The sequence below is a fragment of the Cebidichthys violaceus genome, unplaced genomic scaffold, assembly GCF_023349555.1.
Source record: "Cebidichthys violaceus isolate CVI_PGR_0920_01 unplaced genomic scaffold, fCebVio1.0.p SCAF_88, whole genome shotgun sequence".
Lineage (NCBI taxonomy): Eukaryota > Metazoa > Chordata > Actinopteri > Perciformes > Stichaeidae > Cebidichthys > Cebidichthys violaceus.
In genome coordinates this window covers 20,001-33,872 of record NW_027176973.1, presented here as the reverse complement: position 1 = coordinate 33,872, position 13,872 = coordinate 20,001, and the positions used below count along the sequence as shown (strand labels likewise).

Sequence of the window (13,872 nt, the reverse complement as noted above, 5' to 3'; positions counted from 1 at the left end):
ATTGGTCGGTGTGTTTCCTGGACCGCTGAACGAGTACCGTAAAGGCTAGAAAAGATGCGCAGGTTAAAATAGAAGCGCTCCGTCAAACTGTAATAATTCTCAGCTATCTATCGGTTATGAGTCTGTTAGTGACGTCTGCACTAAATGTTACACACTGTTCCTTTAATAGTCGTCCTCGTTACGGTATCTCTTCCTTCCCTATTTGCTCCATCCTCTCCTTTGCTTCCTCTAGGATCCGTCGCTCCACCTGGCTCCGCCTACAACTCCTCGCTCTGCCCCGGTATCGTCTCAGTGACGTCATGAGGGCCTCGCTGTCCCGGGACCCCCTTCACACTGTGGCCCCGCTGCTGTCGGAGCCTCACCTCGCCGCCCTCGACCGCCGCCTGAAAACTGTGCTGAAGACTGTGAGTCAGTGCCGAAAGAGACGGGGCGATGAGGTCATCTATGATGACGTTTCCTATTTGAAAGACATGAGGACCCCAGCTGGGTAGAGCAGGATTCACCTCTTATGATTAGAATCAACCCTTGAAATGAGGAAGAAACTTACAAAGCTATCACAAAATGTAAACTCTTAAGATTTCATTAAACTTGTTTTGTTTTTCTTCTCACAAAATGTACCAAATGTTTGTTTCCTGCTCTCCTGTCTGGACGACGAGAGTCAACATGTTTCACATTGAGGATTCTATAACGTGTCAAGATATAACCTATGATCACAAGCCACACCTACTGTAGAACACAGTCGTGTGGTTAAAGTCACGAGGAATTTTTCCCAGTTACTAGTCGTATGAACAGCGCAACACATTGTTCAAGAACCCTAAAAGCTTCATAACATCCACAGAAGATACAGTCAGTGAATGAAGTCTGACTTATAATGCAGTAAATAATGGATCCACTGTGATATACACCGCACGTCACAAAGGCTAATATTAACAATAATACATACACAACAACAACACCTCTCTCTTTAACCCGACACACACACACACACACACACACACACACACACCTCGACTTCTTCTCGTTGTCGTCCTGGAGTCCAAGAAGAGGAGAGACGACGTCCTGCTTTGATCCAGGTTCTCAATAAAAGGGTCCAATCCAGTCCACAAACTTCACTGCACCTGCTGAAGGTCTTCTCACTGACCATGTTTGAGAGTAAATGTTCTTCTGGACATTCGTGCGCTTTTAAAAGACATCCAGTGATTTTAAACACCCACCAAAATGTTGCTGTTGATGCTTTCAGGGGGTCTCGGACCCCCTTTGTTGTTCATGCTCTATGCAGCACGACTTGTTATAGTCTTTACATGTTTCCTCTGGATATTTAAGAGTGAAGTTGATGTAATAATGAGCTGACTCGTGATTAATGCAACGAGTCGATGTGGTTCGTTGACACTAAGACAAGAACAATGAAGATGAAATAATCCTTCATTCCTCAGAAGCAGATGTACCTGTGTGTGTGTGTGTGTGTGTGTGTGTGTGTGTGTGTGGGCGTTAGAGGCTCTCCCTCAGGTGTGAGTCTACGTCACAGTGAAGTGGTCAGCTGTCTGTCCTCCGCCTCCTTTCCTTTCAGGGCTTCGATCAATAATTCACCGGTTCTCATATCGATGGCACCTGTACTCCTCTCCTCTCCTCTCCTCTCCTCTCCTCTCCTCTCCTCTCCTCTCCTCTCCTCGTCTCACCGCTCGTCGTCTCTAGAGCTCGTTAAGGAAAGCACCATCACTGGAACAGAGCAGGTGACCTCACACGTGTGAATGGGAGTACAGAGTCTCTGCAGAAGTTTCCTCATTTTCTGAAGCCGTTTTGTGTTTAGTCACATTGTCTCAGGATGTCTGGAGCCACCAGTGACCAGCTGCACAGATCCACACTGACCGTCTATTTGGTGAGTTCAGGGCTTGTTTCTGCCTCTTGGTCTGGCGGTGGTGGTGTGGAGACACATGATGCATGTTTCAAATGGACAGAGGTTTGAGTATCTTATCAGATTTAAAACTCTGACGTAACCACGGTTGGTTTTTGTGTGTGTTACTGTAGAACCTGATGGAGCACTTCAATCCTGGTCTCCAGAAGCTGGTTGCTTTAGGAAACAGCTACATCATGGCTTTCCAAGGTGAGTGACTGTGTGTGTGTGTGTGTGTGTGTGTGTGTGTGTGTGTGTGTGTGTGTGAGTGAGTGTGTTTGTGTGAGTGTGTGTGTTTGTGTCTGTGTAAAAGATGTTCTACAGTTTCAGTACATTTCTGAAAACCACGTGATGCGTTCAATGTTGCTCAAGTTCGGGGATTTCGCCGTCACCACCAGTCGCCATCTTGTTTTTGCAACCAGTGAACAGGAAGTGACCACATCTGGACTGAGGAGGAGTGACGTAGTCTGGTAGAGACCTGTCAATCACTGTGTAGCCCCGCCCCTAAATCATCCCCTCTTTATGGTGTGTTTGACTCTAAATGGAGCATAATGTACTAAATGAACATCATGCTGTATTGAAGAAGACTGTAAACTAGAGATTGAGACCATAAACTCATGTTTACAATGTTTACTGAGGGAATAAATCAAGAGAGAAGTAGAGTCATTTTAGACTAGACTTCTATACAACCAGAGGAGTCGCCCCCTGGTGGACACTAGCTTTAACACATGAAGAACTGAAGAACTTTAAAGAACCATTGTGTGTGTTTGTTTGTCTTACAGCTTTAGCTGTTAGCAGCGAGGCCTACTTCAGCGCTGTGGCTAAGATGGGTGACCAGGCACTTCACACACTTTCATCCCGCTCTCTGGGTAAGTGTGTGTGTGTGTGTGTATGTGTGTGTGTGTGTGTGTGTGTGTGTGTGTGTGTGTGTGTGTGTGTATGTGTGTGTGTGTGTGCATATTTTCCACAAGCTTCACTCTCACTCTGACCCCATGGACGTGTGATAGCATTGTTAGCATCATGCTTGCTAACGTTGGCTGACTTGAGAAGCTCGGGGACCAGCGGCCGTATTGAGTGACGGCCTCTGAATTATAGATGTGAACAGTCTTTCAGCCGCGCTTCACTTCATCAGCTCGACCACAGTCCGTGACAGAAGACAACAGCCGCCATGTGACGGGCTCGGCTAAACTTTCCACCGTCTCAGCGTTGATGACTTGAAGTGGTTGTATCGCGTTACTGACACACCGGCTAAAGTCGTGGGTTCTGTCTTCTAAACACACAAAATGAGTGATAGCATTAAAATCAGCGGCACATCAAAACGTCTCTGGATCTTTTGTTTGAAGACGGAATGAAAGAGTTGAGATGTTCTTTCTAAAGATGCCTATTTTGTTGTACTTTTATCAAAATAACATTTTGTGAGGAAAATATAAAAACAAAGCGTATAAGAGTCAAATCTCTGGTTTCTACTGAACTCATCAGACTAACTTTACATGAAGAGGGAAGGAGAACTGGACCTTGACTACAAGCTGTCAAAGCTGGAAGAAGTAATCAAAACAAACTGGACTTCAGAACCAATGCTGGAAACAATGCACCTCATGCCAGAACATTTTTTAGTATTCTTATCTTTAACTTCATATAACTGAGTCAATGACACAGAGCGTTTACGTGTTCAGTATGAGAATTGTAAATTAGCATAATTACCGCCGTGATAACACCATACAAGGCTACGTCGCTTCACCCCATCAAGACGTCTCTCATCGGTTTGTAGACGGATGTTTTGAAGCCTCGAGTTCAGCGATTTCTCCGTCGCCATCTTGTTTCTTTGCAACCAGTGAACAGGAAGTGACCACATCTGGACTGAGGAGGAGTGACTGGTAGAGACCTGTCAATCAGTGTGTAGCCCCGCCCCTAAATCATCTCCTGCTTTATGGTCTGTTTGACTCTAAATGGAGCATAATGTACTAAATGAACATCATGCTGTATTGAAGAAGACTGTAAACTAGAGATTGAGACCATAAACTCATGTTTACAATGTTTACTGAGGGAATAAATCAAGAGAGAAGTAGAGTCATTTTAGACTAGACTTCTATACCACCAGAGGAGTCGCCCCCTGGTGGACACTAGAGAGAATGCAGCTTTAACACATATAACTGAGTGACCTCATGCTCTTTGTGTCCTTTCAGGGGACGTCCTGATCCAGATCTCAGAGACACAGAGGAGACTCACAGCAGAGATGGAAGGAGTGGTCAGTCTTCAGTCACAACTGTTTTATTCAAACATGAATTAAGAACCTTTTAACCCCAAACAACCATATGACGAACCTGTAGAACCACGCAACAGATGAAATGCTTCTTCAGAAGAGCTGCTTCCTGTTTTAAAATGCAGACCGCCACTCGAACCTTCCAGTGACGTGAATGAGATAAACGAGGAGCTCAGTTACACAGACAAGTGTCCACAGTGACTTTGTTGTTGTTGTTCTCCTTCCTGCTGCAGTTCCGATGGTTCCAGATCGAGGTGTTGCAAGCCATGGAGAAGAACGTGAAGCTGGATGAAGAGTACATCGACGTGAGTTCACCTTCTGAGGACTGCGCTGTAAAACAATGACTGTAGATTTTACAGTGAAACACTGTCAAATCACTACAGTAAGAGACCGTTAAATCCAAATAGGTTGTAAATATAAATATCAGCCCTCACAATAATGTATGCATTCATTTCTCTGTTAATTGTACTTCTTTTTTTACATTTGGCCTCAGTCTTGAACAAAAGCTACTTTAATCTGTTGCTTTTCATGATACTGTAAAAATAAACACAAAATGTATTCCACTTTATCATTAGTCTGGTTAATAATGAACTAATAGACAATACAGAATAAAACCTAATTGTAACTTATTGATTCTTCTCCCCTCTGACTTTAAAGAGGAATAAACAGTTCATTTATATCTGACATGCATTAATATCTCTGTCGTTTACCTGAAGCAGACTGTAAACTAGAGATTGAGACCATAAACTCATGTTTACAATGTTTACTGAGGGAATAAATCAAGAGAGAAGTAGAGTCATTTTAGACTAGACTTCTATACAACCAGAGGAGTCGCCCCCTGGTGGACACTAGAGAGAAGTAGAGTCATTTCAAGTCAAGACCAGAATCACTTGAGAGGTTTTTCATGATCACATCAGAGATCCTTAAATGAACCCGTTCTCCTGCAGGGAAGTCGCAGAGTGTATGAGCTGGAGGTGAGGAACCAGGCTGAGAACTTGGAGAAACAGCTCAGACGAGGAGCCTACAGAGACTCTCTGGTACTTCTACACAAACACTCACTACATATTTAGTAGTGGATCCGTACCGACCCCCTCACAGTTTAACGTTAACCATCACGTGTGTGTGTGTGTGTGTGTGTGTGTGTGTGTGTGTGTGTGTGTGTGTGTGCAGGAGAACAGTGAGTACATGCTGTACCTGAGGCAGAGCCAGCAGGAGATCCTGAAGGAGGAGGAGAGGAGGTATCGCTTCCTGGCTGAGAAACACTGTGGCCTCACTCAGTCACTGCTGTTCCTCATCAACAAGGTACTCACACACACACACACACACACACACGCACACACACACACACACAATAGCATGCTAATAGATCTCCTATCTGCCGAGCTTTGACGAGGAGCTCTCTCCTCCTCCTCTGGCCTCAGACCGGAGCTTCTCTCCAGCAGAAGGCAGACGGATGGAAGGAGAAAGTCAACGAGACCAGAGGGTCCAGACCTCGAACCCCGACCCATCTGGATCAAGACGCCCAGGTGCATTACTCGTGATCCGCCGCGAACCTTTCAAACTAAGTCAATTTGTATCGTCGGCCTGTAGAGGAGCTGAACTGTCTGCAGAACGCTGCAGCAGAGACGTGAGTGATGGAGGCCTCAGGCTTTGTGGTGATCAACTGAGGAGAGAACACAGGCTTGTAATGAGGCGCCGCTTTATTATATTATGTATATTATGAGTTCTCGTAAACGTCTCACTGAGTTAAATGTGTCGGCCATTTCTGCCCCAGAGCTTCTCCTTTGTGTTACAAATAAAGTTAATTTAAGTCTGTTAGTCTCGTGGTCGGCTTCTCTGAGAAGTCTCCTTCACGTCCTCCTGTTACCTTGTGACGTCTCCACCGAGTGTTTGAGGAGAAGTGTTGAACTCCATCGAGTCCCACCAGTGAGTGGTTTAAGCTCCAGCAGCTCGGTATCTTCTATGAATCACTTGAGTAACGTGTTTCCTGTTTGAGAGCAGCTGCGAGGTTCGGTGAGCTCTCTGCTGCAGACGGTAGCCAGAGACGAGGACATGTCGTGGGCCCGCAGGGAGCAGCAGGCGCTGGGCAGAGTGCCCTCTAGAGGTGGGAGGACCACATGACCACAGTCTGTCAACCTCTGTCTCCAGATGTGATCTGTGCATTAATAAACATCATATACCTCTCTCACACACACACACACACATCATATATCTGACTTCATCCCCCCCCCCCCCCCCCCCCTCCAGCTCCATCCCCCCTCCCCAGCCGCTCCCGCTCCAGCTCGGTGGGGGAGTCTCTGGGTCTGGGCGGTGGGAGGACCATGAGAGCTCTGGTGTCTCACCCGTCCTCCTCCAACCCAAAGCTCCTCCCTTTCAACAGGGGGGAGACGGTCACCGTTCTGGTCCAAGAGCCGCGCAACGGCTGGCTGTACGGACGCACGGACAGCAGCCTGCGGTGAGTGATGATAATATTAATAATAATATTATTATAATTATTAATATGATAATAATAATAATAATAATAATAATGATTATGATTATTATTAATATGATAATAATAATAATAATAATAATAATGATAATAATAACTATTATTATAATAATGATAATAATAATAATAATCATTATTATAATTATAATAATGATAATAATGATATTATAATAATTATTAATATTATAATATTATTATTATCTTTATAATTATCATAATTATAATAATATTATTATTATTATTATTGTTATCATAAGAATATAATTACCATTATTATAATTATAATAATAATAATAATAATTAGAATCATGATAATTATAAAGATAATAGTAATAACTTTATTTATACAGCACCCTTAAAAACAGAGTTCACAAAGTACTTTGACACTAAAACAAGATAAGTAAACCCTGATAAAACAGTACAATAGATGGGGCGTGTGTGTGTGTGTGTGTGTGTGTGTGTGTGTGTGTGTGTGTGTGTGTGTGTGTGTGTGTGTGTGTGTGTGTGTGTGTGGATGGCCAGTGAATTGAAACTATTAATATGAGCTATTGTGTGATTTGGACAGTAATACTTGTTTTGATAATGGGAGCAGACGTAGACACTCGACACCTGTACGTTAGTATGAAGTATTAGAAACAGAGACTGGAGTTCACTGCTTCTGTTTCTTCTCATCCAGTCAGGGCTGGTTTCCTGCTGCCTATGTGGCCCCCGTCGAGGATTTCTCCAACGCTTTAGCAACAAGGTAGGAATTACTGTCAAGCTGTGTTCATACTCAGACATTTAACGAGATGTTAGTTTCTTTATTCTCTGAAACTTCAGAGGACGAACAAACATGAACTGAGAAGAATCAAACAGACAACGAGTGAAACCCACTAAACTCCACAAACCAACCTCCACTACAGAGAGGAGGGATCATAATATCTATAAACTCATATTCATAAACTACTTTATTACCTTCATACAAACCCTGTGAAGAAAGAAGTCAAGTATTACATGTGTTATAAAGAAACTAAGGTTAAATATCCTGTAAACTATTTGATTTGACTGATAAGTATTCAAGCTTCATTGTGTTGAACCTGCATTCTCTCTAGTGTCCAGCAGGGGGCGACTCCTCTGGTTGTATAGAAGTCTAGTCTAAAATGACTCTACTTCTCTCTTGATTTATTCCCTCAGTAAACATTGTAAACATGAGTTTATGGTCTCAGTCTCTAGTTTACAGTCTTCTTCAACACAGCATGATGTTCATTTAGTACATTATGCTCCATTTAGAGTCAAACAGACCATAAAGCAGGGGATGCTTTAGGGGCGGGGCTACACGCTGATTGACAGGTCTCTACCAGAGACTCCTCCTCAGTCCACATATGGTCACTTCCTGTTCATCCCAGGAATCCCACCATGAATACCTACAGCAGAGTAAATCCTGAATGATGAATTGTTTTCTATTATTTTCATTGAAATGTTTCAGGTCACCGTCCTGTTATGAATCACTAATCGTTCCTCTGTGTTGCCTTTGACCCCCCCTCAGCGGCGGCTCGCTCAGAAGCCACAGTATGACCAATCTGCTGGACCCCACCGACACCTACACCGACCAATCGGAGAGCAAGAGCTTCGGAGACGTCCCGCCCCCGGCCACGCCCGACCGCAGGGCCTCCGTGGACGCTCGGTCCACCTCTCCTCTCCCCGGGAGGAGGCTGGAGTCGGAGTCAAAGACCGGTCAGACGAAGAGCTACAACGAACAACCTCCTCCTCCTCTTCCTCCTCCTCTTCCTCCTCCTCCTCCTCCTCCTCCTCCTCCCTCGAGTCACCACCTCAGAAGGAGCTCTGCAGATTATCGACCGATCTCTCCGCTCCCTGACAGGAGGGCTGACTCAGCATCTGATGTCCAGGTACCAGAGGTTTCATTCTGAGAACAAACCATTTACCATCAAAGGGTGTCACCTTGGTGCACTTATCCTTGTTCACTTCCTCTCTTTTAGGCGTTATCACCACACGGGCCTCCTGAAAACCCGCTGTTTCCAAGGTAATCCCCCAAAGCTTCCCCTGGATTCAGAGTCTGCTTCCCGCTCCATTAAACACGTCGTTCAGGTTGATCTTCTCAGCTTGTCGGTGTCGTATGTTGTCATGAAACGATCTGATCAGGAATATCAGGAGGAGATTGTTAGATGGGATTTAAACGGACACTTTAGGTTTCAGAGGATTCTAAAGTGTTCTTGTACTGAAATGATGCAGCTGAATGCATGTTTCCTCTGTCCACCAGGTGGCGCTGTGTGGTTTATTGCAGCCTGAAGTCAGCTGCTCTTATTAAACTTGATGTGTGTGAGGGACTCTCACTTTTGATTATTATCAGGTCGTGACACCATTATGCTGAAGCTTGGTCTTTTGTAAAACGCTGATTCAGATTTCTTAAAGTAAGGAGACTTGCCTCTCCTTAGATTACTCCCTATTCTGGTCATTGAACACAAATGTAAAGTGATCATTGAAGCTCAGGACACATGTGCTGAGGCTTGAATCCAGTAAGAAGTTCAACCCTAGTCCCAACCAAAGTTTTTGAAACCAACTCACCATCGTCAAAGTTTAGTTTAATAAAAAGAGGAGGCTGTCTGAAGAGTGTTCAGTCAAAATGTTCTGTTTTCTGGCTGGAGTCTGCTGTCAGTTTCAGTGTGTGTGTGTGTGTGTGTGTGTGTGTGTGTGTGTGTCTAACGTTCCTCCTCGTGTTTCAGAGGCACGAACCCGTTCGCCACCGTGAAGCTCCGCCCCACGACGACCAACGACAGATCGTCTCCTCACATCCTCTGATCCGTAGTTTGTGACATGAATGTTTCAGGAGAGTTGAAGCTGAAGGAAGGTTTGCTGAGTTTGGTTTATTTTTCTACAGCGTTAGATGCGTTTTTTTTCTTGTACCAAAAACAAAAGTTTAATAGTTTAATATCACAACTTTTGAAGTAGTTGTTTCATTAACTCTTTGTACAGCGTAGCTCTGTTTGTCTGTCACAGTAAAAAACGAAATGAAGAAGGAATAATGAGACATTTTGGGAAATATGCTCACCTGTCTGCTGAATATGAAGTCTGTATGAACCATGTATTTAAATAACTTACCCTCAAACAACGGTTCATATGATGTCTTACAAAAAGTTACTCCTATTTAGTAGTTACTACAAATAGTTTTCCTATTAAAGTCCAGCAACACGCGTCAATTTATGCTGATTACATAATTACAGTCTTTTCAAAATAAACTTCACAGGAGACTACTTAGTTAGGTTGAGGCAACTAAACTACTTAGTTAGGTTGAGGCAACTAAACTACTTAGTTATGTTGAGGCAACTAAACTACTGAGTTAGGTTGAGGCAACTAAACTACTTAGTTAGATTGAGACAACTAAACTACTTAGTTAGGTTGAGACAACTAAATTGCTTAGTTAGGTTGAGACAACTAAACTGCTGAGTTTTGGAAAAGATCTTGGTTTGAGTTAAGATAACCACAGACTACTGAAGTACACAATTTATGTGACAAAACGCTACCTAGCTCCAGCTACATGTTCATCATACAGACATGTGATTCTCCTCAGCTGTGAAGTGCTTTCTCTCTGTGCTCCTGTGGTGAACATGTCAACATGATACCGTGAGGATGTGTGATGTTGTGTTTTGTGAGTTTAAAGTGTTGTGTCCTCTGTGAGTAACAATGAGTAAAGAGACAGTTATTACTCAAGTATTCTTTTTATTATCATCATTTCTTACTCAGAGCTTTTCTCTCTTCACAGCTCTCCTTATATATATTTATATATATATATAGATATCATTTTATTTACTACATCATCTGATCGGAGGCAGGGAGTGTGGAGGAGGTGAGGAGAGGAGGCGAGGTGAGGAGGTGAGGGAAGGTGGATGAGGAAGAAGAGGAGTGGGAGGAAAGTGCACTGATATGTGAACATCTAGAAGTAAAACTTTAAAACATCTACACACCATCTACAGCACTAGCACCACCTGTTAGTACCTCAAACCACCGTCATCCTGAAACCCAGACAGCATGTGCGATTAAATTGATTTTTATATTTGAACTGAAAAGTGAAAAGTGACACTGGTGCCGCTGTGCTTCTTCCTCACGTTGAACTCTGCTGCTGTGGTGCTTCAGAGAGAGCGGGGCTGGTCTGACTCCATCTGAGGGTCCGCAGGGAGCTGACAGGAGTTTGAAGGTGGCAGTTCACAAAGTATGAATGCAGGGACGAAGAGGACGAAGAGGAGGAGGAGGAGGAGGAGGAGGAGGAAAAGAAGAAGAAGAAGAAGAAGGGGGGGTGTTCAGATCTCCCCTACTCATGCACCAAGACCTCGAACTCTGAAAAAGGAAATATTTGCACAAATGAAATGAAGGATTAGTGTGTTAATATTAATGTTAATATTTCCATGTTGTCAACAAATCCGATGAAAAGAATGAATTCTACACAAATGAACCAAATCCTGATCCCGATCCCACATTCCTGCTGCCGTACTTACTCACTAAAGCACCTCGTGTGTATTCATCCGCATCTAAAAGTAGTCCCCAACAAATGTTGGAGACTCGTTTACTGACCTGTTTTATAATCAGACAGATAAACGTTCTTCAGCTGGCGTTAAACACAGACCTGATTCAGAAATCTGAACAGTAACACATTCAAACACTGTGTGTCGTACTAATAACAGTGTAATAATGCTGACTCATGTCTGGGTTTTAGGGCTCATTCCTGCAGAACTCTGTTAAAACGTGAAGCTAACACAAATGTAATATTTACATCCAGGTCTCTACTTCTAACTACGTCTTCTTCTTCTGTGGTTTACTGGTTTACCGTCAGTAACAAACCATTTATTTGTACTTTCTTTGGCATAATTTCTCGAAATTTGGTTACGATTTATGATACATTTTGATGGAAACCTGAGTCATGACTCATGACTCATGACTCGTGACTCGTGACTTGTGACTCATGTCCAGGTGTGAGTTATTCTTTGTTCCTCCGCTCTCTCACCGTCGATGCCGATCTTTCCGTCTCCATCTTTGTCTGCAGCTTTGAGGAACGCTGACGTCTCAGAGTCGGTCAGATCTCTGCCCTCCTTGGAAAAGCTCTTCAGTACAAACCTGAGAAAAGAAAAGCATCAGTGTTAATGAACAGTGTGTGTGTGTGTGTGTGTGTGTGTGTGTGTGTGTGAGAGAGAGACTTCCTCACTTGAGCTCCTCCTCCTCTATGAAGCCGCTGCCGTCCACATCCAGAACCTGGAAGACCTTCTTGACGTCTTCCGCTGTCATGGCCTTCATTCCCACTATTTCAAAGAACTTCTTGGGGTCGAACGTTTCTCCTGAAACACACAGAAGGTTTATGAACATTCAACTTCTACCTTCACAATCTCCAGGACGGGCTGAAAGACAACACACCGACCTGCGAAGACCTCAAGAGCTTTCTTGATCTCCTCAGCTTTCAACAGATCTGTCATCGACATCTTGTCAGCTGGAGAGGGACAAAGAGAGAGAGAGAAGACGTGAATGGTGAGAAATAAAAGAACATTTAAAATGGTTGAAAGCGATCGTCAGCTGAACTGGGAGCAGAAGAGTCGAGGGTTTGGGACAAAAGCTTAAAGACAAACTTAGAGCGTCTCGGATGTAGAACTGAAGGTCTGGCTCAGAGATACTTCACCACTGATGATATGAAATGAATGAAGACTTAGAGTTACACTCAGTGGATATAACCACATTATCAAACCATTCACTTCATGTGCTGTACTTGAGAGACAACATGTCAATCAATAGTAACATATTTTCAACATGAACAGCAAAGCAAATGTACCGATATGCAAACTGCAGGGTGCTTACGGAGGACGTCTCCTAAAATATCCAGTTTCAAATTGAATTGAATTATTATTATAACTCACATCTATTATAACTTATGACGTGGTCCGTGAATAAGCTGTGACTCCTGAGTACACAGTATGATAGCAGGTGTACTCCATGTTAATGATGCAGGTCATTGTAGATGGAATCTATGGATGCTTCATGTCTTAAAGCTGCATTCTCTCTAATGGCCATCAGGGGGCAACTCCTCTGGTCAGGTAGAAGTCTCTGGAGTTGACTTCTCTTATTGTTTCTCCAAATAACAGAAAATTAAGAGAAAATAAATGAAATATTGAATAGAAGGACGCTGCTTTAGTCTCTTTGTGAATATTTCCCTCAGATGACAGCAGGTGTCTCTCTAGAGCAGAGACAACAATGCATGAATGTGTTTGTGCCTATAAGACAACTGATTTGTGTGTGTGTGTGTGTGTGTGTGTTTGTTCTGTCACATTGTCTCTCCCCCTCCCTGAACAAACGACTTCTTCCTTTCTGTCCAATCTACTTCTTCTGTTGTGTCTAAATTGAATTGCAGAAAAAAGCCAAATGGTGTTGAGATGATCGAGCTTCTCTCTGTCTGTGAGAAGATGTCCAGAGAGTCCTCAGCTGAAGAAGTTTGTTTCTATTTGGTTGAGACAGAGAGGTCCTTTAGATCAATCTGTGGTGACTCTTTACAAAGCTCCCATCATCCTTTGCAGCAACCGAGTCCCATTTTCCTTTTTTTCCTCAAGGCAACTTAAAACTACACACTTTAGTGTGATCATGTGATTGTCTGCACAGATGTGTATTTGTATATTTTGTATGATGTATTCATCTACGTATTTGTATTATGTAAGAGAGCCTTTAAGGACCAACCAGTGAACAGGAAGTGACCATATCTGGACTGAGGATATCCAGCTTTAACACGTGAAGCATTGGAGAACTTTAAAGAACCGGAGGTTGCTTTCTGGCGTGGTCTCACATGGTGGCGTGTTCGTTACATTCAGGAATCATTTGATGTTTTGGTGCTGCAGTCGAGTACAGAAAGAAACGTGAACACAGAAGACGAGGAGGCTTTTAATAGAAACGTGATGTAACTACCTTTGTTATGTGTTTGCTTCTGCTGTTGAGTAATCAGTGAACGTGACATTAATGAGTCTGCAGTCCTCCGAGTGGGAGAAGGAAGCCCCACTCTCTGCTCATGTGTGGTGAGAGTGGTGTGTTTAGTGCTAATATTACAGTGTGTGTGTGTGTGTGTGTGTGTGTGTGTGTGTGTGTGGGTGTGTGTGGGAGATGTTGAGTTTTAAAAAAGGAATGCACCAAGTTGTTGGGAGTTTTGACTTGTTACGCAGCCAAACTGTTAAGTAACCAGACACCAGATGATCCACGTTTCCCCGGTAGATT

General features: G+C 43.4%; 2 protein-coding genes across 2 annotated transcripts in view; one reads left to right on the top strand and one right to left on the bottom strand.

Annotated features, from left to right (window-relative positions):
• The first annotated feature begins 1,789 nt into the window (after positions 1-1,789).
• Positions 1,790-9,530, top strand: baiap2l2b (BAR/IMD domain containing adaptor protein 2 like 2b). The gene is made up of 14 exons (XM_068702743.1): positions 1,790-1,876; positions 2,026-2,101; positions 2,674-2,760; positions 4,075-4,136; positions 4,385-4,456; positions 5,099-5,188; positions 5,322-5,453; positions 5,573-5,677; positions 6,153-6,255; positions 6,399-6,606; positions 7,319-7,384; positions 8,168-8,522; positions 8,619-8,662; positions 9,363-9,530. Exons 1-14 carry the CDS (start codon positions 1,823-1,825, stop codon positions 9,436-9,438), a joined length of 1,530 nt encoding a protein of 509 aa, XP_068558844.1. The 5' UTR covers positions 1,790-1,822; the 3' UTR covers positions 9,439-9,530.
• An 818-nt stretch (positions 9,531-10,348) lies between these two features.
• Positions 10,349-13,872, bottom strand: part of pvalb7 (parvalbumin 7) — a 20,477-nt gene continuing 16,953 nt past the window's right edge. The window contains exons 2-5 of the mRNA XM_068702736.1: positions 12,044-12,112; positions 11,834-11,963; positions 11,636-11,745; positions 10,349-10,971 (exon numbers count right to left, since the gene is read on the bottom strand). Coding sequence (XP_068558837.1) covers positions 10,946-10,971; positions 11,636-11,745; positions 11,834-11,963; positions 12,044-12,104 — 327 coding nt within the window. The 5' untranslated portion in view covers positions 12,105-12,112 and the 3' untranslated portion in view covers positions 10,349-10,945. The remainder of the gene's footprint in view (positions 10,972-11,635; positions 11,746-11,833; positions 11,964-12,043; positions 12,113-13,872) is intronic.

Excerpts from the sequence above, each read along its gene's own strand:
- baiap2l2b (XM_068702743.1), top strand. The coding sequence starts at position 1,823 with ATGTCTGGAGCCACCAGTGACCAGCTGCACAGATCCACACTGACCGTC. Across the intron at positions 1,877-2,025 it reads CCACACTGACCGTCTATTTG|AACCTGATGGAGCACTTCAA; the intron begins GTGAGTTCAGGG and ends GTGTTACTGTAG. Across the intron at positions 8,663-9,362 it reads GAAAACCCGCTGTTTCCAAG|AGGCACGAACCCGTTCGCCA; the intron begins GTAATCCCCCAA and ends CTCGTGTTTCAG.